This window comes from Barbatula barbatula (assembly GCF_947034865.1).
Source record: "Barbatula barbatula genome assembly, chromosome: 20".
Taxonomy (NCBI): domain Eukaryota; kingdom Metazoa; phylum Chordata; class Actinopteri; order Cypriniformes; family Nemacheilidae; genus Barbatula; species Barbatula barbatula.
The window spans coordinates 13,042,576-13,067,105 of record NC_136783.1 but is presented as its reverse complement, the minus strand read 5'-3'; the positions used below and the strand labels follow the sequence as shown (position 1 = coordinate 13,067,105).

Below are 24,530 nucleotides of genomic sequence, written 5' to 3'. Positions count from 1 at the left end.
CTGTCTTCATTAGCAAAAACCATAGGAGCATTCATTTAAACTTGACCAGTATATAATATTACCGTCTTCTGAAAGCCTCTCTCTCCACAAGACATATTTCTGGGCTCTCAGTTTTTCAGGAGTGAGCCCGGATGCACTACAGTTTAAGTAATCGTTTGATCTAGTTTTCGGTGAAATGAGTTCTGTGAGAAAGAAGGGAAACAGTTTCAAATGCAATACTGTCAAGTGTTCCAACTGGAATCTGTGTCAAATAAACACTGCAACAACTCTGAACTCATTTCACCACATCTTTTGTACATGTTTGAAGGTCACAGAGGGCCGTTCTCTTCTAGAACTAGCAGGTTGAACTGGATTGAAAACAAAGAAAAATGGCTGCCATCGCTCTCTGCTGACCCCGACATTAATAGCACAGACAGTGTGTCTTCTGTTTGGCATGGTTTTGACTTCTGAAAGAGACGAGAAGTAAAATTTCTCAGAGCTTAAGGCCAATGGTGTTTTCACGCAGGGGTTATTCATCACAGCTGGTGACCTCTTCACCTCTATTATAATGCGGTCTTTGTCTTGTCATGGTTAATATTCAATAGCCACTTGTCCTCTGTTTCTTAAGTGTGAGAATATGTGAATATCTGAAGGGTTTGTGTGAGTACAAATATGCTTGTGAGAAAGACATTGGAGTCGTCAAACCGATGCAGATGTTGAATGTGTTTAACCTTTCCCCTGCTGGAGTGCCTGTTTTAGAAAAGAGACTTTACGTTATACACTGTAGGTTATACATGTGCATGCTCTCTTTAGATGCATCAGCGTGGTTAAACAAGCAGGGAAAGGTTAGACTCAAGAGCTACAATGATATTAAAAACAATCTTTTGAGCAAAGAGTTAATAAAAAAAGAAAGACTAAGCGAATGAGAGAGAGAGAATGTAACAAATGGAAGGCTCTATCACATATTGCACTGTTGCCTTGAACAGACATTCCATTAAAAAAATTTGGGCAGCACTTTGAAAACCTATTAAACGGCACTGTTTTCTGTTGCCTAAGAAAGCCTTACAAAACATTCTTGGGCAACAGAATGAGGTTTGAAGCAAAAAACCTTTCCATGCAAAAGCTTTTATCGCAAGACCCCGCAACGCTAAGTGCACGGATGAAGTGAGGATTTATTATCCATGCATTTTCATGTGTGTATTCAAAGGAAGTATCTACATTTATCAGTATGTAAATTGTAAACCGAATCCATGATCAATGGACACCGCTCTTAAACAAAACAATTAAAATATACCATTGTCAGACAAAATGTGTAACAGTGATGGATTTCTTTATTCCAATATGGTTGGATGTTTTGCCATCTATTGTCCAGTTTAGAAATCTTTTTGCTCCAGTTTTAAGGCAAGCAAGAATACAGAAGTGCATTTAATGTAAACAATTCAAATCAATGCATCACTTTCACTATCTTTCTGTGAGATAATTTGTTAGTGTCGTAAGGAGGAGTATGATGTATTGATTCTCACAATGCTAAAATGCAATGTTCTACATAATATGCTGCAATAGACCTTTTTAGGGTAAAGGAATACCTAATACTAATGTCATTTACTACATGAAAAAATACAATATGTACTAGATATGTTAACTAACGTTTAAGGTCACACAATTGATTTAAGAAAATGTTGGAATTACAGATAAACCATTTCACATTAAAAGCAAAAATACGGGAACAATTCACAACCACTTACAGTATAATTTTCCAGAATGATGTAGAAAGAGAATAAAATGTTTTTTATATTCCTTAACATCAATGAATTTTCTCATTTAAATATGCAGTTTTGCATTCATTTGTTTTTGCTTTTTGTAAATTTCTTATGAATATGAAAGCAAAGATTGTCATTCTGAGAGCACACTTTGAAAAAGGCAGTAAAAGTGACAAAAATGAGAATAAATCACAGGTCCAAATATAGAAAACAACAGAACTGTCACCTCACACAATCTATTATACAAGTGTAGTAAGGCACCATATATTAAATATACGTACACGTCTTTCTCCCACTCGCATACATCTATGAGTCCCACACTCACAGTTTGTTATCTGTAATCCTTAGCGCTGTAGCCAGTGACTGAAGGACTACACCAGTGTACTGCAGAAAGTGTCCTGTACATATTGACAGCTGTTATTTAGAATTAATGATTAAGATGAAGGGTGCAATTCCTGCGAGTGTAGTGTTCAATGTGATCTTTGGATACATGTTACAAGAGAACTCAAAGGAATGTTTTAAAGATGGAATTGTTTTGTACAACACATCAGTGTTGTAAGTAAAGTAATTTTTAGTGTGGATTTTTATGCAAGTTATCAAATCTGGCATTACGACAATTTCAAACTACTAATAAACGCTGACATTTACGCATGAAACCCAAGCACTCGTTCCTAGTTTCTGGACCAGGAAGTTTTGTGGACTGCGTCTTGCAATCATCATCTTGCCAAGGCAGACCCAACACACATTTCAATTCCAGAAACCATTCAAGTCAAGAAAACGTAGAAGTAACAATGTTGCTAAATCAGCCCATCTTCTTAAAGAAGAGTAAACCGGTCAGTTCAGATGTCTGCTCATCTGATGGTCTTCGGCTTAGTTCGTGTTTACTCCAGATCATCATGTCAGCTTATTCTTTGCTTGTTTCTCAGATCCTCAATATGTGAAATGCAATGCGCCCCTTACAGAAGTCTCAGGACGAAAAGCAAAGCCCACAGCATTCCATGCAGATCTCGAGACAGTCTGCAGACTCGCAGCACGCGTCAATGATGCCGCAGTCCATGTCGCAGGGGAGGTCGCAATCGCCGCATTCCTCGGAAGCGCAGCAGCAGCAGAAGCATGATTCGTCTGATGCGCAGGAGCCGCACGTGGCACAGTCCAGCACAATGTTACACAGAGTGAGGAATTCGCAGAACAAACAGGCCAGGATGCAGTGGACACAGCAATCTAAGTGTAGGTCACAAAATAAATCTTCATGGATTTAATAAATAATGGTGGGATATCAGAATGATTTAAACAATGATGTGACTGACTGTGTCCTGCCCCCACACAAACAAAAACATATTTTTACAAAGTTTTTTGTTTCAAGTGTATTTTAATATTTGACACTTTAATATTTAGATGCAACAGAAAAATATTAGTGTTTAGTTAATGTAAATATTAGTTTAATGTTATTTTGCTAATAATTGTAAATATTTGCTACATTTTGACCAATTGAATAATATTGTAAATGTATATAAATAAAATATAACTAATAAATGTAAATGTGTAAAAAGCATTGTTGAATATAATGGGAGTAATCAAGTTTAGTTTTCAGTTTTCTAGTGGAAACACAGAGTACATTTCCAGAGTTGCCACATGCACTGGCACCTGTCTCACTCTTCTAATCCATGCTTAAGGTGTGACTCACCATCCTGGGCCTCTGTGGGGATCTGGGAGCTGTTGGATTTAGAGCTACCTTTGCTCCTCTTACTGCTTTGGCTGTTGATGGAAGGGTTGGAATGCAGCTTTCTAGGGCTTTTATGAGCCGACGATGAAGACGAGGATGAGGACGTAGCTCGTGAAAAGGTTCCGTTCTTAACCCCGTTGCTCTGAGGCTTACTGCCGTTCCGTAGCAGCGCCGCTGATCCAGCAGAGTTAGCTAGCGTGGGGTGGATGGGCGTGGACCGTGCCTGAGGTTGATCTAGAGAACAAGAGAAGGAGAAACAACAACGGTGAATGGGGTTATAGCTGCTTATGTCAGGTTTTCTACTGCTGTGTAATTATTCTCTTTGCACAGCCCGAGGACGTGCAAAAGAAAAACAACAGCTACATATTTGGCCGGAAAACTAAGTTAGCATCTTGTTTCTTCTAATGGAACCAGCATGTTTCCTTACACATTATCTTTCCAAAACAGAGCGGCAGGCAGATTCTTGTTTAATATCTGAAGACTGAAAGATCCGTAAAGAGGGTGAGATTAAATACTATGATTTTCTGGTACTGTAGCTCTTAATTCAAGATCTTAATCGTGTTCTAAGAACAAAAGTCTTTAAAAAACGAATTTTACATTGCACATTTAAGGTATATCAGTCCTAGTCTTTCTGATTCAATCATAGCATGACATGAATGGACAATGTTCCTGGCAGGAACAATGCCCGCGTTTACAATATCCACTTGATCCTTGAAATCATGCATCTGTGTCTAGACGAAAATTATGGGGTTCACATTGAGACTCACTTTATTGGTTCATCTTCATCTGCCTGTTCTATAGTTTGTTTATTCTTAATATTGTTTTAGTTAAGATGGCTTCCTCCCAACCAGCTTCAAAGAACCCGGAAGAAACGGACCAAAATAGACAGGCGAGAACGCAAGTGAAGTAACACAAATTAATAAACTGAGATCAAAAGACCAAAACGGATTTGCATATCATTGCACACAAAAGAAACAAATAAACAAAAATGTAATCAATGGAATCCTTCAGTTCCCAAAAAGATAAAATGACCAGACAAACATACAAAACAAGCAACGAAAGAAAAGTTGTAGGAAACATTTGTGTGCCTGAAAATTGAGAAAAACTAAATACAGAAGTCTAAGGTTCCGTTCTACATTATATCTTGGCAGCTAATACTGTCTATTTGAACGTCTCAAAATTGTAACATTGAAGTCTAATTATAAAATTAGTTTCAGGCAAAAAGCCCCGATTATACAAATACTCAATTAGGTTCTTGAATCTGGGCACAGAATAGTGGACGAGTGTTTTAAATGGAGCGCATTTCACACAGCCTGCCATTGAAAACAAAAGAACGCGCCCAGCGATATGCCACAGTGCAGCCAAATCAGGGTAAAGAAAACAGAGAGATGCATATCACCTAAGTAGTGACTTAAACGTCAGTCTTTTTTGAGCTGGGTGTGAGGATGCGGCCAAACGTTTCAGCCAGGTTCAGACACAGTCTCCCTGTGAGTTTACAGCCTACAAATGTTCTAGTGTTCCTCCACAAACTGCCCGTTGAGTTGACTTTGGCAAGACGTCCACAGCACTTCGTATATTTTACTCTCGAGCACCGCAGAAGACTAATTATTCTGGAAGAACGAACAACTACGTGAAATGCAGACCTTCGGAGCCAAAGGAAATAAACAGAGAGAGGCTAAATGGACCTTTCGCTTCAAATGTTTTGTTATATTTATTGGGTTTGATGATAGTATTTTATCCCATCCCGTTGCTGCACTAAACATTACATTTCAGGTCATGTGAGAAACGACCGGAGGGACTGTTAGAAAGAGGTTTGATGCCCACATAGAGGTATGTGGACTCCAAAAACATACACCTTATTCTATTCACAGAGCCTGACAGGTAAGGCCTAAACAAAAACAGACAATCAATGTCTAAATTAGATAATGGCTGAATAGACACATGCACACAGTATGCTGGTGTCAGAGTCTAGAAGAAAAAACTCTGGTTGGAATATAAAGTCAAATGCATTAAATCTCACAGACTATAAAAATATTAAAAGCCAGACTCCTTTTTTATAAAATGAAAGCTATTTCTACCATAAAAAAGGTAAACATCATCACTAAGTCCATATGTGCAGCTTTACTGGGTGTTTATAATAAATCCCACCATCATTGTTTGCCAGGCTGTTAATTTTGCCAGTTCCAGGTCTAGTTTTAGGATCAGAAACAGTTACAGTTCACATTGAATTTACATCTGACATTTAAAGCTGTGATGTGGGAAGATTTTTGTGTGATTCTGTCACAGATCAGAGAGAGAGGAATCCTGAAACACTTCATTAACCAAATTACCACCAGCTGCTGCACAAAGTTCCAAAACTTGCATGTGAATATGATCTTATGTGTTCTCTTACAATCACAATGTCTTTAAAACAGAATCCCATTGATATACTACATCAGTTCTTTGATGGTGTGATACCACATGCATCCAGTGCTCTTTTAAATGCTTGTTCTGTACACAATACACACAGATTTACTAATGACAAATAAATCGCTTAAAAAATTAAGATTGCCAACATTAACATTGTTTTCATTAAATCCAGGTATTGTAGTGTTAGGAATTGAATTGATCAACCAGTGACCCATGTGTATTTGACTAAACGGAGTACAAAAACAACATACTTCATGAAGAAAAATCTTTACTTTCCTGTCTGAATTCTCATATGGCAACAATGATCGTCATGGATGTGTCCTGATATTTAATCTCTTAACCTCAAAGAAACCTCACATTCATAACCTTTTCATTCTAGAAAAATAAATATATAAACCTCACTAAGAAAAATAGTCTTCCAACCAACCAACACACACAAAGAAACAAATCAGATTTAATTCAACAGAATTCAGAACATTAAACAGAAAGCTTTAGCGAGAAGACAAAAATAAAACTAGCTATAAAATAACACAACGACAGCAAAAATGAACACTGATGGATGAATAAAATTAGACTCAGAAGTGCTTTTGCATTTTCTCAGTGACTCATCTCCGGGACACACATGCCGCTTCTAATATATACTCTTCCTTTTATTCTTAGTTATATTCAAACCAGTTCTATTTCAGGGTCGAAGAGGTGGATTATTGCCTTTCAGAACAACACTGTGTTGTTTAAACTACAACTACACCCACATCATTTAAAACTTTTTTTTGACCTAAAATGTGCAAGCGCGGTTAAAGGGTGTAAACATATTTAAAGACCACTGGGCATTTTTGGGGGGAAAGTTGGTGGTGAGAAATTGATCCCACAATAACATTGGGCATATTTGTGTTATTCTGTGCTGCAGTTTTTGGATCAGGTATTTGACTCAAGGATGCTACTTTGTTTGTGTGTGAATGTGTATGTGCGTTTTTAGGCAGTAAACAGGCAGCGTCAGTAGGTCTCCTTGGCTTCTGCCAGAAAGGCCGATTTCTAGAGTAGCCAGAACTTTCTCAGCTCAGAACCAGAGGGCAAACTGTGGTACTGTAAGTACATTGCTTGTGTATGAGCATCCAACAGTTCATAAACATGTACATACACCCACAAACATTTGCTTACTAACACGGTCAAAGCATCTCCATTAAATGGATACACAAACATTTCTAAGTACACACGCAAACTATTGTAGCCACAAAACTATGCAGTATGTAGATGTAGAAATGACTCATTGTCAGTCTGTGACTATATTCATATTAAAACAGACATGTTGTCCAACGAACATCAACTTGCAATCATCTAACATGTATCCAAGCTCTTCACACACTGACAGCAGATACTGACGCCTAACATCGTGTTTTGTGTTCACGTTTACAACATGGGGATACATAGCTGATCAAATATTGTGGGGTAAACTACAGCAGTACAGTGAATAAAAACTGTGGGTGTAAATGCTGAGTGAAGAAATGAATCAGCATCAGGTTGCAGGTCGAAGCACATAAGCACTGAGTATATAGAGATAAACTAACTGGGAGGGGAGTGCAAATAGAGAAATATGCGTTCAAAGATGTTGTGCAGGTCCATCATGCATCCATTGCCCTTGGCAACATGAGTGAAGCAGATCAAACCGTGATTACTCTTATGAAACTCACTTAAAACCATCCATCTATTTACAAAGTCACTTTAAAGCACATCAATCCAATTCAAGTCAATGCAGTTATACTGGGAACACCTTCGGGCAGTTTTTTAGAGTCCTACACAGCCTCTATCTGTACCTGACTGGAGAAAGACCAAAATCTCAAAACTGTTGTTAAAGCTTACACTCCGATAGCATTAAATAAAGACAAGAAATAGCCATTTAAACTTTTTCTGCAGCAAAATTCAGTGCAACAAATTCTAATTTTCTTGTACATGAATGGGCTGTCTCTTGTGTGTCACATACAGTCACAGCGTTCAGTATCTCTCTGTTTTTTCTCTTCAACTCAGTTCAGGGATAAAACGTCAAGTATAACTTTCTTCAGGTTTCTAGAGTCACCCAGGGCCTCTACATCATCTGACCACAAGTTTCTCTGGACCCCTGAGACCTCAAGACGTCATCTTAAATTCCCTGCATAGGGCCCCAGGCTTCCCGAAACAGCCGTGAGTAACACTAACTTCTGTTTAAACCCACAGGGCCACAGAAACCTGTTGGTCAGCGTATTCTGAACAATGCTAAATGAAAACACAAACAAGAAATTCAAGAAATTTGACTGTACCGTTCTCTCTTCATTTACAGACAGCCCAAAAAGAAAAATAAATAGCATCTTCACATACAAAACACAATTTGGTTGGAAATTCCCGTTCTAAACAAGGATGCTTCTTGTTTGTAACTATTATAATGTGGTAGAAGCTAAATGATATGGCTGTTTGAGAGGGAGGCAGTGCCAGATTTTACAGGGTGGTCTTAAAAAAACAGCATTGCTTCACAAGAAACACAGTAGTCTTTAATCCCGCTCTGCCCCAGCTCATTTCAATGACAATCTCTTGCGATGAAGACTCTAATCAAATCATTTTAAAAGCTGTAATTTAAGATAGCATTTTTTCTCTCTTCCTTTGAGGAGTTTATTTCCCTGATGGGGGTCCCTCTAAAGATTGATAATGAATGAGTGCGAAACTGGAATTGAGCGTTAGGTTTTGCTAAAACGAAATAATTCTCTAATAAAGGCCAGAATGGGACTAAAAGATGAGATTCCATTCCTTTACATGATGTGCAATGAGACTATTCTTCATCCAAATTCTATTCTTCTCAAGCTTTCCCTTCATCTCTTCAGGAAAGATGTTTTTATAGAGTATACATCATACAGTATTCATTATCTTTCAAGCTGGTGTTTGAAACTGTAAAACTCACAGGGCGTACCCAGTCTGAGCATCTAGATAGCACAAACAATGGAAACTAATTATGTAAATAAATTAATGTATTGATGAACTGTGAGTTTGTGTTAACAAGAGATAACAAGTATGGTAAACCACTGCATCAGTTTTATATATATGGCATGACCAAAGGGTTCTGGCCTCTAAACCAAACACATCCACAAAACATAGTGTCTAGATTATTGATGCACAAAAAACCTATTAAAATAAACAAGCACATTTAGACATCAGCATGGACTTTGCTGAAGAACATGAAACTCAGCCTTCTTCTCACTCTCTCATTTCTCACACAGTTAGATCACAGTTTCAGAGAAAAAAAAGGAATTTAACAGGCTTTTCGGCACTCTTAAGGAGCCTGTCAACAGACATTAAGTCTAGACACACATGCAATATGCATGACATCATCATCATACTGACATCATCACCTTGAGCCAGAGCATCTGGGCCTGACAGATTCATACTTCTGTTTTCAACAAAGGCTCCTGTTTCTGCAACTCAGTACAAAATAAGACTTGCTATATCATTATTAAGAAACAGAAATTGCAAAGATATGCAAAAATGTATTAATAAAATAGTAACTGACGCAGGGACATCTCATGGGTTGACATAAATCTCCACCGCATTCTTGGGAACATTGACTGTAAATAGAATGGGGTACATCATATCTCCTCATCAATATACATATTTTGACCAATGTGAGGTGTGACAGATTGAAACTAGCTAAGACTAACAAAGGTACACTTTAAGTGTAACTCTTGCAAGCAGTCGACTTCACTATACCCCAAAAGACTTCCAGGGTACTTTGGCTAGCGTCTGAGCCCGATCACATTCCACACGCCTCTCACTAAACTATAACACACTGCCTATTAAACACATGCCTAAGACCATTTAATTCACACGAACATAGTTCTTCTAAATGCACTGCTGCTAGACTGCGAAGCAGTGAGTGAGATCACATTACAAGCCTTGCAGCTCCCCAAAAAATCGAGTCATGGTACCTTCAAGCACTGAAAACTATTTTGTTTTAAGGTGGTGCCATGGGTTTCCTACGAGATAAAGTCTGGATGGATGTTCGATAACGGATAGAAGACTTCTCTCCATAGCTGTCTGTTGCCACTCCAACAAAATGATCCCTGTAAATGGTCAACCAGTGCATGAACTCAGCGACCACACACAGACATTGACTGTCCTCACTACTTGACCTGGACACACTTTCTCTCAAACTTTCACATAACCCTTTAAAAGTACCCAAAGCACAAACACACATATGACAGATTAGTATGGGCCATACATATACAGTATATTATTTTTACGCCAGCAGGAAAGTAAGAGTTTATGCACCCTGGTATAGAACCACCAGTAAAAAAGTATTTCCTGTCAAAGAAGCTTTTTTGTGGAATTAGCCAGTGTGCTAGCTTCATAAATTCGACTGTGTCTGACATTGTGCCTTTTTAGTTTAGATGAAAAATAATTAAAATAAAAAACAAGATACAAAAAAAACACTGAATGAAAAGTAAAGAAAAACTATAAATCACACAGGGAAATGCAGCAGTCAGAAAATGCCAGCTACTCAATCCATCAGCATGCATACAGCATACCCTCTTCAAAAATGCTTCCACGTGTTGCCTTAATAAAGCGATAAGTCCCAAGAAGCAGTGGGTTACCAGGGTATTTTATAACAGCTTAGAACTCGGCTCAACCAATCAGAATCAAGGACCAGAACTGACCGTTTTATGAGCAGCTTTTTGTGTTGATTGTAATGTGGCTGCTGATAATTGGTACTAATAATTACGAAGGCACACTGATTGGCTAATATGTGTGCACAGGGAAACTACATGGTAATTAACAACACACCTACATGTTTCTCTAAAGCCTGCTACAGACTGGGCTGTTCCAGAAGAAACATGACAACTGTGGCGATGTCTGTGGTCGTGTCTCCTAAATGCTGATCTTACGTCGTATAGTGAGAGAGACTGAAAGACGGCTGTTGTCAGGGTCTTGCGATGATTTCTGGCAGAAATCAGAAATGTAGCAAAATTTTGTTGATTGTGCGACCTACGCCTACTGAGTAGCCAATAAACATGCAACATGAAATGACATATTGATCAACACTACATGGCCACAAAATGAAAATGAAACCCCATGGAGGCAAAAAGAATATTGCTCTCTTCCGCTGCCACCACTTTTTTTTCAGCACACATGATAATCACAACTGCCAAAGTGTGATTCATGTTGCTGTGTTTGTTTACAATTTACGCACGCTGATGACATTTTATAAATTGCGGCGTAGCCTATGATTCAAAAGGTGTCATAATTGTACCGTGTACATGCATGTCGTTCCGAAGTTTATTAGATCCATGTCCTATGAGTCCGTAGCAGGCTTAAAACAAGAAAAATAACATACTAGCACTGTAGCTAATGATTACTGTATAATCTGAATACTGATTTATCTGTTGATGAATTTTATATGAATTTTTATCAATAAATGTTTATGCCTAGTGTGGACATGTTTTAAAAGAATTTAAAGACTGTTTAATCATGCCTTTGGGATTTGACTTGGGCTGAATTTTATGTTATTTTATTCTAATGTATGTGGATGTACTTTTGTTGATGTACTTTGGTCCGTTACGATGGTTTTGAAAGTGCTTTATAAATAAAGCATGACTGAATAATTTTTGTTGCAGTTAGGATTTCCACTTTTGATTGCAATGTTTTAAATAATGTTTTAAACCCCAAATATTGAGCTCTGCCCTTTTCAGCTAATCTGGCATTAATGCAACACATTTTAACACGTAACACAAACAAGTAACTGACTAATAAACTGATAATCCTCACTCTAATATCTAACTATCTTAATCACATTCAAATCTTTTATGAATAATGTGTGCACCCGTGACTATGATCTACTTAACTGTACAGTATATTATTCAACAAAATCACTTGGTAACCATAAATAACTCTGCTTTATGTTCAATGCCCATTCGGTGCCCAACAATGCCTATGTATTTTTACATTATTCAATGGTCCTTTGTCGCTTGTGTAAATAAAAGCACTCTTCCCTGGGATAACCAGGTGGACATACGGTATATAAACAGTATATTTTTACCACTGCATGACAAATACTATCACACATATCTTACAAAAACATCTTACAAACACATGATTTATATAAAGGCAGCTGTTTATACTAAACTATAACTGTAAAACCATGAAATTATATATACTATAAAACCATGAAAAAGTCTGTGAAACACTATCCCCAATATACTGTATGCCCTCGATAGCAGTAAGAAAGTTGGTTTTGGCAGCCAAAATCAGCGCAATAACTCACCTGGCACTGTTGTCTGGGCTACATCACAATAATGACATGCAGTGACCACCAAAAATATCGCATCTCGGTTGTCAAGGGGAAATAGTAAGTGTTCCATTTGGCCAAATCATGTTGATGTTTAACACCCCTAAACATCTTCCAGATGACATGTCCCAGGAGACCCTCTGCCACTGTTCTGTCAAATTAAATCTACGTCTATGTCTTATAGCAATATGATTAAGGTTTAAACAAACCACATTAATATCTTTCTACTGCAATGTTACATGTATATCTTTGAAATACAAATGCAGACAAATGGCTACAGATGACCATGCAATTTGTATGTGTGTGTGTGCATGTGGATAGTTATTTTAGGTTTAGCGTGGGTGTGCTGTCCCACAGAGGACTGGTGCTGATGTGACTCAGTAACAGAACAAACTCACAATCAGCCCTTTAGTCAGAGGACTTAGTCACAGTCTATTGCAGACTTTTACACACCCAGTTTCTATCTACACATTTAACCGACTCAGAAAACACGTCCTTCCCTAAATGAGCTTACCTCAGACGAAGCAACAACAACATCTACACAAGTAACAATATACAGTCATCACTGCTCAAGGTCAGAGTAATGGTTTAGTAACTATCACACGCCCTCTTACATACAGAGATGAGACACTCATGTGAATACGAGTTTAAATCCAGTTTGTGAACCTGTCCTAACAAAGCCCAGGCTGGATATGTTTGATTCTATGAGCCCTTTTACATTTTTTACACTAGCTCTGTGCAAAAGTGCATCATAGACATGGTGTATTTTTGTGTGAAAACCCCGGAAGCAAGTTAACATTTTAGCACCTCCTGTTCTATCGCCCCAAAGTCTAAGGGTGTTTTGAATGGATTTGTAAATTAAATTTCCTAAAATAAGATCCGTGGTTAAAGTTAGGGTAAAGAGAATACTGAGAATTGTTTCTAAACACATTATCGATGTTAGAAATGTATTGCTGAAACACATTACAAAGACTCAGAAGTATGTAGTACTGAATTGTGGAGTTAAACCGTTAAACGCTTTTTCACCAATTCTCTGTTCAGGATTTTTTGGGCGGGGCTAAAACGGTGGATCGATGACACAATGGAGCGTCTGAGCATTCATGGCCCCTACCCTATCACTAGAGCACCTTGCATTAGGCGTCTGCTCAATCACATTGCAAGCCCTCACGCACACGCTTTCTGGCTGTCTCATGCTCTCACTCTGCCCGGCTAAACAAATTCCATGGCAAATAAGAAACAAACGGTAACACGGACGCGACGGGAATAAAGCAGGCGTTATGATTTGCGACGTGCTTCAGTGATTATCTATTGATGTATATCGCGCGTATTGACTCATGCAGGTTTGAATTCAAATCCTCACATAAAAATCTTCACATAAAGCCTACTGGGACTCAGGGTTAAGCGATGCGAGTGGGCGTGGCTTCAGCACTAACATCGAACTTAAAACACATATTTTAATGTCACTTACATAGACTTTAGCAAAACTTCTAATACCCGGTTTCACAGACTAAAATGAATGAGAGATGTCTTTACTGAAAATAAATTGCCCTGCCATAACTTAAATATGTCAATGCCACTGTTTTGTATCAAGATGCAAACCAGTAATGTTTTTATCTAAGGCATTTTATTACAAGCGATTTAAATATCCTTATTTAACTTAGGCATAGTCCTGGCTTAAGCTAAGCCTTGTCTGTGAAACTGGGCCAAAATATTGTTATACAAGTATATACAGTACATATAGATTTCAACTATGACATAAAAAACACCAGTTATAACCCGCTCACGACTTTTTAAAAAAGTTTGTTGAGTCTTATAGCAAATCTTAAAAATGGCGGTTGCTATCATGTTGCTAAAAGCAACTACATCTTTTGGAGGGGACGTTAGACGTTAATAAAGTTTGAAAGAGTTGTCTGAGGCTTGGTGGTGGAGACATTGATATTGAGCGACTGTTTATAGCCTCATGTTCAAGCGATTGTATTTAGGCTTCAAATGTAACAATTGCGTTAATTTGTAAAGATTATCTTGATAGACAAACATGTAAACATCATGAACCTTTGTTAATTCCAGATCTTATTTTTTGCGGTCTTTCAAAAGTATATAGGAAAAATGCATAAGCTTTGAGTCAAGAGAACTAGTGTGACGCTAACTTCATAAAACAATACATAAAGGGCTGCTGGGAAATGTAGTCTTACTGTGTAACTGGGTGTCATGCTTACATGTTATGCTTTTGCCAAGAGCACTGGTAAGGTCCAGCTGAGACAAACTGTTGTTGTTGCCATACTCCACCTCTTCTGTTTTCTCCATGAGTGTGGTGTTCTGTGTTGTCTGGATTTGTTGTTCAATGGATTCGTCCCCTTCTGATGCCAGAAAAACAAAACAAAGGAAAAACACAATAAAAATCAATATCAGAAAACACAGTTTTGTTTTCATATCTGTGATATTGTGCATGTGTTTGTGAACCTCTTGACTTGAACCCTCTTGACTTTAACTCGTCTTTAACCCAGCACCATTCAAAACAATGTTTATATGTTCACTATTTTCACTTTTCTGCCAGCTCTTCACTTTGAATGTGCAACAGTTTACCGTACGTTCACATGTGTGCATGTGCTTTCGACTGCGCTGTGCTCACGCATCCGTGAAGGAGCATTCATGCGGTCAGCAGCATGTGTTTGTGTGTGCGTGCTTTATAAGTTAACACTGGAGCCAAGTGGTCTTATTATGTGGCCTGGTAATTATACAGGGTTGTCTGAGGAGGTTAGAGCAGCCCGACATCAAAGCAGGTCAGGACTGGGTCTTAGAGAGGAGAAGCGCTGTGTATATAAGAGCTGGGTACAACTGAGTTCCCCTTCACGCTGGCCTCGGTCCCATACCTACCCAAATGGAAGCCAGCTGGGCTGTACTGTCTGTCCGATAAACACACAACATCTCTTGTGGAACATCAGTCCAGTGTTCTTAGTTTATTTGGCTTATTCTGTCCTGGTTTTATTTTCTCTCAATCTTGGCAGAATCCAGTTGTACTCTGTGCCCTTTTTTGTTGGGGAATCTTGTTCTTCTTCACCCCATAATTTAGAGGTGGACAGGAAGAGTGCTTTTTAAAGAGATTATTTTAGTTAGATAACGAGAGAGAAAATGGGTCAAGAAAAATTCAACAAAAGGAAGACGTTGAGTCACAGCAACAGGGATCTTGACCTATCAGAATCAGGTTTGCCGATAACAGCGTCGTAACCAGAATCCATGCTTATTTATTTTCTCTGCAAGACTCCTTCACCTTTGAGCAGACAAACATAGCTTGTAACCGAGATGACTCACAGGGGGCTTCCGCCCTATTTCCTCAAGCGAAACACCAATAACAGACAAATTGTCAAAGCTTTAGCTCATAGCTCACAGAACCAGCAACTTTCTTTCTACCTCAGCCCGGGTGAGAAATAAAAGCACAACACCTCCTCGTGCCACCAATCGAAATATGCCCTAACACTTTGCCTGCTAAGGCTGAAAGTATCCTATGGTGCTGTGCAGACCCCGGGGGCCTCATAGACTACATGTGCCTGTGAAGTAATGAAGGAGCTGGAATTGGTAAGTCCACATCTGGAAGCAGCTGCTGACGGAGCAGAAAAAAAAAAATCACAATAACTGCAGCGAAAGTCACAATAATCAACCTCTAACCAAGGCAGAAAACATGTGGGTTTGAAAACAAAGTATTTCCTGAACACCGTTTTTAGACATATGTCTAACTTATCCGATGTCTGACTTTAAAATGTGAATATTTTGATAGTAAGATGTACCATCAGTCCGTCATTTTCACAAAATAAACCATAACAAGGTGATAAGGGTGGTCTGGTATTAATCAAAGAGATTTATTTTGAGATAATGACTGAATATGATTAGATTAAAGTAAATAAACAGACATGATTTGTTTTAAGATTTTAAAACATTCACATGAAACAACATTGAGTAATAACAGCCAGGAACACATAAAATAGAGAAGGGAGAGCAACATGCAGGGTTTGGAGAGTTTGTGAGCTTTTGTGGGTGAGTGTGTTAGGACAGGGATTACGTTCATGAAGCATTTTAGCTTTAAACGGAGACCGCTGAAGCCTGTCTCTGTAATGCTCTGAACACAGGTCTGTCTTTATACCGCTGTGGCATTGAAGCATACGTCAGCTCCATCTGTTCTTCCATTGCTGTGGATCACAGAGCATTAGCAACTGGAACCCAGCGGTTATCAAAGACAGAGCTTTAATTCCTCATCGTAATCAAGCTATACACCCGTACAGGGAGATTTACTGCACAGACATCACAGTTTCAGCACAGCCTTCTATATCATTTGGCTAAAGCAATGAGCAATTTCAAGAACATGCACTTAATGATCTCAGCAATTACTGCAGGTTTGCAAAGCCTTTCACAATTATAAATAGTTTTGTGTTTTAAAACCGGCCAAGTGCATTAAAACTAAAACCTGGAAGGAAAATGATGGGGTGTAAATACTCTAGGATTATGTTTCTATATGCTACTTATATAAACAGTATGTGCGGATCCCAGAGGCAGAAAATGTCTGCTAATTTTACTTGACTTGTAAACAGGACATTTTCCAGTAAAAAAACTGAAATAAAAATATAGTATGCGGGCAACAGCCATTAAGAGTTTATGGCATTAAAGGCATTATGTTACGTGTGACGTGTGGGGAAAGAGCCCACCTACATTTTATAGTACTTTCCCACGACAACAAAAGTGTCCTATGGTACAGTAAAGATTGCTAGCAACATTGGAAGTATATTTCCAGTTGACTGGAATCCAGTGAAGGTTTACAGGAATATTCTATATTACTCTGGCACAAAGGCGTGGTGAAGTGTGTAATTTCCGTGTCACGGCTATAATTAAATGAAATAGTGAAGAATGGCTATTTTCAAGTTTCTCATCCGACGAAAGTCAAACAAACAGATAGTCCTGCCCAGACTCACACAATTGGGTTAGGAGAAAGCATTTTAACAACCAAAATAGTGTTTTTCAGAGCTTGTGCATAACATCTGCCTGTTACTTGGCCAAGATACTCATAATCTGCTGATTCTGAGTCACCCTCCCCGTTGGATCACCTCATCTTTCTCAATTCTCTTTCTATGGTGTTGCCTTATTTACTCTTGAGGTCTGGTAGAGCACAGTGAGACTTTCTATAATCTTCGAGCAGTCAGGTATGAGGCCTGGTATTAGACGCTGAGCAGCCTTGTGGCTTTACAGGGACACTTTGAAATTCTCTCAACCCTCAAGCCCCTGCCTTTCTTTATTGTTGCTCTGTCTTCAACAACCCCAACTAATGCTCTTTTAGAAGTTCCTATCCAGAGTAAGAGACAAAAGAGAAAAAGAGAAAGACACAGACGAGAGACTTGGAGATATTTTGCTCCCCCTCTGTCTCAGTGGAATAGCTGAAATGAAGGCGAGTGAGACATGCCTGAATTAGAACTTTCTCAAACTCTGAGATACAGAACTTCTCACTTAAAACAACAAAACCTCCACTTATATAATATTACAACCATAACTGTGAATATAGCTTTTAATGGAATACAAGGGATAAAAAAAACTGTTCAGCAAAATAACCCCCCTTTCAATCTAGAGATCATTTTCTGAGTGGAAGTGTAAAAACGGCGTCTTAAAAGTGATCCACGGAGAAAAATCTATTGGAGTTAGTGACAAAGAAAACTGTTAAAGATCAGCCATCTCAAAGAGGCAGTGCACCGGCCACTTGTGTAGGGAGTTAATTACTTGTCATTACCCTGACTAATTAAAAGCATCCGTCTTTAAAAATCCCCTGGGAGTGATAACACAGTCAGAGAATTGGAAAAAACAGGGGGGCATGGTAAAAGAAAAAATAACTCGAGGCATAAAAATAAGATTTTATGCCACTGTATGGTAACATTATTATCGGGTTCCGGTTTGGCAGACAGGGTCCACGGTAGCTCTGCAGGCATCTCAATGTGCTTGCCACAGAGCACAGAGAAGGTATTGAAAGGATACAGCATCAAAGGACAATGCAGGCTGCATTAGTCACATTCAGGGTGCAGCGGGAGCGCTTTGAGATCACTTGATGAGAAAAGAGGGTTTTTAACATCTGTCTTTATGTTGAAATGCAAAGATAGAGAGCAAATACGACTCTCGTCAAGGACAGATTCCAAATGTGTTGTATCATGTCTGCATAATGGCTGAGATTTAATCTCTAAAATCCATTATACAACATGAAATGTAAAACACAACATGCCGTCTGGGAGTGGCTGAGGTGCCCTGGGCAAAAGTTTTGCTTTTATGAGTATTTTCAAGCATCAATATTAGTGAGCTAAGGTTACAATGTGTTTGCGTGAGCTAGTCAGAATGACTGCGGATGACTGCATCAGCAACCACTGGATATGAGCCAGTGAGATCCATAGATTTGAATCTGTCTTGCTCTGCATTATTTCTCTCCTTTTGGAGTTCAGCTATCCTGAAATGTGTACCATGCATGTCATATTCCAACTACAAAGGAGGCCTACAAAAAGAAGAGGGTGCCACTGGTGTGGCATCTCTGATGGATTAAAGCAAAGCGCCTCATTTAAAACCCCCATTCACCAACTTGCGTAACACTTTTGTGAGCCCATCATGACTTTGACACAATTTTTTAGCGATGACCCCTAAGGGATGTAATTAGGGCAGCCAAGAGAAAATAATTAAGCAAATGGCTGATCCTCTGAAGAGACGTGCTGATAGCTATGGTAACGTCTTCACTAAGCTTGGTTCTGAAACAATAGAGTCTAATCTGGGCTTGTAAACTGGCCAAAAGTAAAAACACGCTGAGGAAAAGCTTCAAAGAACTGTTTTGGAATTTATCCAAATTCACCGATTATTTAGAGAGTACAATAGAGGAGGTGGAAACACAGTAAGCTCATTAAAATAGAAAATGTCTGGTATTTAACAGGCTTTGGGGAGGATTTAACAGCAATAAATGTTGTATTTGAAAATTTCTGTGTTGAGATATAACCTTGTGAAGAGGGTGGGGGGTCTGTATCTCCGTTTAGGGGTTTGGCATGTTCACGCATGACGCATTATAGCTCCTGGTTCCCTTTAACCTAAACACATTGCTTTTACACAGTCACGCACCTCTGCTGGCTCCAAAGAAGTACCAGGAAGTTTCAAACACACTGGTGAGTGCCAACAGCTGCCTCATAGGTCAGTATTGATTTGTGTGTGCCCTCTGCCTCTCTCTCTCTCTCTCTCTCTCTCTCTCCCTTACTTCTTTGAACCCTCTTATTCAAAATATATAAAAATTAGGAATTCTTGAGAACAGTTACTGAAATGTTTTTTAACAACCACTGACACTTCATTTTAATGCCACAATCTCTGAAGTGAAAGCTGCTGGAATTTCCCCACAAGAAACTCAATAGCGACATAAAACCATCAGGTCAACATCAAGGACAGACCCCACAACACTCAACCATAATGGAGCCTCTTCAATCTTTCCCATACAAAAGGAGACAGACAAGCAATATCTGACAGGGGAAGCCAAAATAAACATCTTGAAAGGCCAACTGAACATTTGAAACTAATTATGTGGTGAGAATATCAAGCCATTAGATACGAAGAGCTCAAGTTTGTCTGAACAAATGCCTTAAGGGGCCATCGGTTACTTCTCTAACTTGGCCATGAAGTTTACACCAGAGTGTTTAATTGGTATGTCAGAATTTACACAATGTATTAATATTTTCATTAAGATGCACCAAAGAAATTGTTCGGTTCGAGTGGCAGAATTAATTTCTCAATGGGTATGTCATTAAACCCACAATGGTCCAACAATAATAAACAAAAAGTATGAAGAAGACAAAGCTTCATTGTACTGGCCAGGATTTTGTGTGCGTCATCCAGAGGTTTGTCCACCGGCATATGTAGTTTAAAAAAAACATTATAAAATTACCATTTATTTCTCTTAAGACGTATAATCATTGTAGTCTCATTCTTACCTTGAAATATAATTTTTCTGAAATAAAACCTGAAATAATAAACTCGATGACGGAGCGGTGGACAAATGCGACCTCCGGATGACGCTCCTGAAATCCTGGCCAGGACGTGTCTGGGAGAAATGGCACATATGGTCAACCTACATAAATGACACATTTATATTTTTATTTATGCATCTGACAGACACTCAAAGTGCATTCAAGGTACCTTATACCAGTATGTGTGTTTCCTGTTCATTGAAGACATGAACTTTGCAATGCTCAACCAATTGAGCTGCAGGACATTGCAAAAGGTAATGCTAAATGATTTTACTTTTTAAAAAAAGAAAAAGATTTCATCCCAGTCAAATTTTGTGCCAGTTAGTCCCCTTTATCTAGACTACATCTATGAACTTTAGTTTTAATTACACCGAGTAAAAACTGTGAACACCTTCATAAATCTTAAAAACAAATGGAGCGCACTGTCATCACTCTCAAATCATAACTCCATTCAAGCATAACCATAGATGTTGGCAGTATGTCAGAGTCTTAAAACTTAAAGCAGTCTTAAAGCTTCAAATTTAGATCATGCTGAAAAATGTGGCCTTTTCATGATTATAAACAAATTTGTGTACCTAGTGACACAGCTTTAGTCATTCACTCTGGAGAGCTGAGCGGGTCTAAAAGAGTCAGTGTGGACAGATCATCTCCCACAGTGAGTCAGGCCTGTACACAGAACGAAGGCACTCGACTGAAAAGGCCAGTCAATGCATGCAGTGTTTAGCCCGGACGGGTGCCATATCCATAATCAAATGGCCTCATGCAAGCTTGTGTTTTATAAAGCACTTTAGATTGCAAGTCCAGATCTGACTTCATATTTCTAGGGCTAAATATAATAAAAATTAAAAAAACAGAACTGATTCTAAGACGGTTCTTTTATGTTGTGAGGTTCATGGTTAGAAAATTGCAAAAGCAACTGCGCTGAACTTTCCAAAGCAGGACGGACTACACAAAACCAAATGATTTAAATGTTGCATAGTAAAGCAAATACCAAGATGACCGACCTAAGCACAGTGTCTAAATACAGAGAGGTGAGAATTCCATGCAGTCTAAACAAGTGTGCTTCGTGTTGAGGCGAAACCTCAGATGTTTAGGAACAATTCGGAGCTAAATGTAATTAGCGGTTATTGGGTGGATCGCATGTATGCCTAGTGGCCTAATTTTGACTGTGGCTGGTTTACCATGGTGCATTGGCTGTGGCAGTCACACAGGAATCAACACGCTCGCTGGTTTTTGCAGAGCTGTTTTGCAAACGTAGGACTGAGCCAGGACTTGCCCTCTCTCACAGTAAATACGCCTGTGGATCTGATTTCTGGGGACAGAGAACTTTGGCACTTGCAGAGGTGGTGCACTCAAAGCCACTTGTTGTTCGCACACTTACATGTGTGAATGTCCGAAGACAAAGTGTCAAAAGACAGACGCACATACACAATGCCACACATGCATATTCTGCAGTGTCCTTTGTACAGAGACCCATGACTAATCTGGTACTTTGACCCCTCTCTAGTTGGACAGTAGGGCAGAGCTTAAGAGAAGTCCCAAGTGGCCCATTTCCCCGTTGGAATTCATAGACCCTCAAAATGCCACACTCTTTTCTGCAAACGTCCAGTTACAGAGTCTGTAAAACTGTAGTCTTAAAACCACAGAACGCTACACTAAAACGATGAGCCCTGTTTGCAGACGTCCACAATTTAAGACAATTTGACAATAGACAAAAGTGTCTGCTCATATTTTACGCCTTTATGTGTCATTTGTGAAGAAAACGTTTGAAAACAGAGGCAAAACCGTTACCATCATTGATCCTATTGGGTTAACTCATCTCTTCAATCCTCAGACGACCCTCACCATCATCTGATCTCGGATAAGCTTTCATGCATGGCTGAGAACTTTCTCCATCACTTCACAAAAGATCAACACAGCACTGACCAGAACACAACAATGGAACAGATGAGAAGCAGACAACTGCATTCTAACATGTCTGCAATTACTGAAAACAAAAACAGACTGTGTCTCGTGTTTGATTTTGACAATAAAATAGAGGATTTTTTGAAAGATCTATATCATTTTTTTATATATGTATCTCGGTTTTCAAAGATTGGTTTTCAAACACAATATAAAAAAATAAGTACGGTAACACTTTACAATATGGTTGTGTGTGTTAACATTAGTAAATGCTATTTAATGCCAATGCAATCGTTCATGTTAGTTCACAATGCATAAACTAATGTACACAGTTACAACTTTTAAAGATTGACTTTTGAAACTTTTTGAAAAAGTATGAGTAAATCATGATTATATGAAATAATGAACTCAGATTAATACATGCTGAAGAATTGTTTTCCATTGTTAATTCATGCTATGTAATGTATTAACAAATGTTACAATCTTTTTATTTACAATCAAAATTATAAAGTGTTATGAGTTACTATTCACGAAGAAACAAATAAATTGTATATTTGAAAACTGAGTACCATTAATATTGTAAAACAAAGGTGTAACAAATAATGCTGTCACAGAAATCAAGCATTTACATGTTTCATTTGGTCATCCAACTGAGTCATTGTATGCAGAAAAACTTCATATCACGGCAAACTCACGTGAACTTTATCTTGTGGACAAAACTGACAAAGCTGTTCTTTTTCATTTCTAAACGTTTAACATTTGAATCCACTCTCTTAAATGAATCAATGATAAAAATACATGATTAAGTGGACAGTTTTTAGTTACATTCAAATATTTCATAGGCTTATTCTTTACCAGATGCTGGTGGTGTCTAATGTACCTGGGCATGGGGCAGTAAGGGCTTCCAGTGGACGATTATCCAGTGGGGCTCCATCTGGAGGTTTGGGTGAATTGGCACTATGGCTGTGTTCCTCCTCAGACATCTGTCCTTCAGCCAGGTGCCAGGTAACTAGAAATGACCCTACAACAGAAACACATAGAACAAACATCATGCCTGTGAACATACCAATGTCCTTGTTCCCACTATCACTTTTCCCTGCTATTGTTCAGTTGATGACAGTGGGCCAAAGCATTTAAAAAAAACTGGCGGCTTGATAAATAATGCTTGGCAATAAAAGATGAAAATTGAAAGGAACGGGACACGGAAAAAAACTATAAATATGTTGTGCGAAAAGATAGAATAGTTCGCGAACGAACATTTGAAAGTCATGTAAACAAATAAACAAATAACCCATTTTCATTCCTAGACCTGCGATGAACTTCAAGAGTTTAAGTAAAAGTTTTACCATACTCGAGACCACATTTGCTACACTTGAAAACATTAGATACATCATAACTAATATAATATAATAATATTACGGAGCACAAAGAAAACAGACTTTATTTCCATGGTTTGTCAATGGCGAGTCTCTGCGTGCTCAAACTCACTCAAACCTGTTGAACGTGCCGCACCACAGTTTGCCCGATAAGACAAACTACAGCACCAGTACTTTAACAAACTTTAAACAAAACATTCAACGTGGTTTAATCGTTTTACCTGTCACAGTCACTCGATACCACGATGTCACCTCAGCAAAACATGATTTAATCCTTGCGCAAAGTAAACTCGAACTTATAACTGTCCCGTTCACAGGGAAACGGTTTCTTTCTCTTCATGTATCTTCAAGAATTGTTTGTTTTATTGACGTTGTTGTTGTTGTTGTTGACACTCGTTTCTCATTTATTCGTGTCTCCTGATACTTTTCTCCAGCGTTGCATAAATGCGGATCTTCGTCTTCGTTTGTCAGAGCCCAACAACTTGTCAGAACGGACCGCAGGAGTCGGTCGAGTTGTTTTTCAGTACATTGAATGAATAAAAAAACTAAAAACAAGTAGGGAGTGTTTTTCTCGTTTGATTTCCAGTAATGCCGAGCTGTTCCAGCGCTTTTCGGTGTTTTCGCTGTGCATGGTCTCGCGTGCAGCAGTCACTCGCGCAGACAGCTCGAGACTCTTGGACAGGAAATGAGGTCTGATTACTCTGACTCCCTTCAGGCAAAAGATGCCTGTGCTATACAATTACGCTGTCCAGGACCACAGCATACCCACGTCATGGTAAACAAAACACTTTATGATATAATGCAATTTTATGTTATGCATTTTATTATACAATACAATAGATGACTTATTCGATGACCCTGTCATCCATTGTTCGAACAAACTACCTGTATTATAGCATAATAAAGTAATGGCGAAAGAGCCACAACCACAGTAGGCTATTTACTATGAACTAACCTTCTTAGGGCCTGAAAGTTGGCTGTGCATATAAACAAGAAGCCGTATTAAGTGTAAATATTTTCTGATACAAATGACCTGCAGCTAGTTTAGACACGACCAGGCAGAAAAGA

General features: G+C 38.6%; 1 protein-coding gene across 1 annotated transcript; it reads right to left on the bottom strand.

The window, feature by feature from the left end:
- Positions 1 to 1,291: 1,291 nt before the first annotated feature.
- mdfi (MyoD family inhibitor) lies at positions 1,292 to 24,215 on the bottom strand. The gene is made up of 5 exons (XM_079482449.1): positions 23,684 to 24,215; positions 22,967 to 23,107; positions 14,389 to 14,529; positions 3,424 to 3,696; positions 1,292 to 2,960 (listed from the first exon to the last, which is right to left on the bottom strand). Exons 2-5 carry the CDS (start codon positions 23,067 to 23,069, stop codon positions 2,707 to 2,709), a joined length of 771 nt encoding a protein of 256 aa, XP_079338575.1. The 5' UTR covers positions 23,070 to 23,107; positions 23,684 to 24,215; the 3' UTR covers positions 1,292 to 2,706.
- Positions 24,216 to 24,530: the final 315 nt, after the last annotated feature.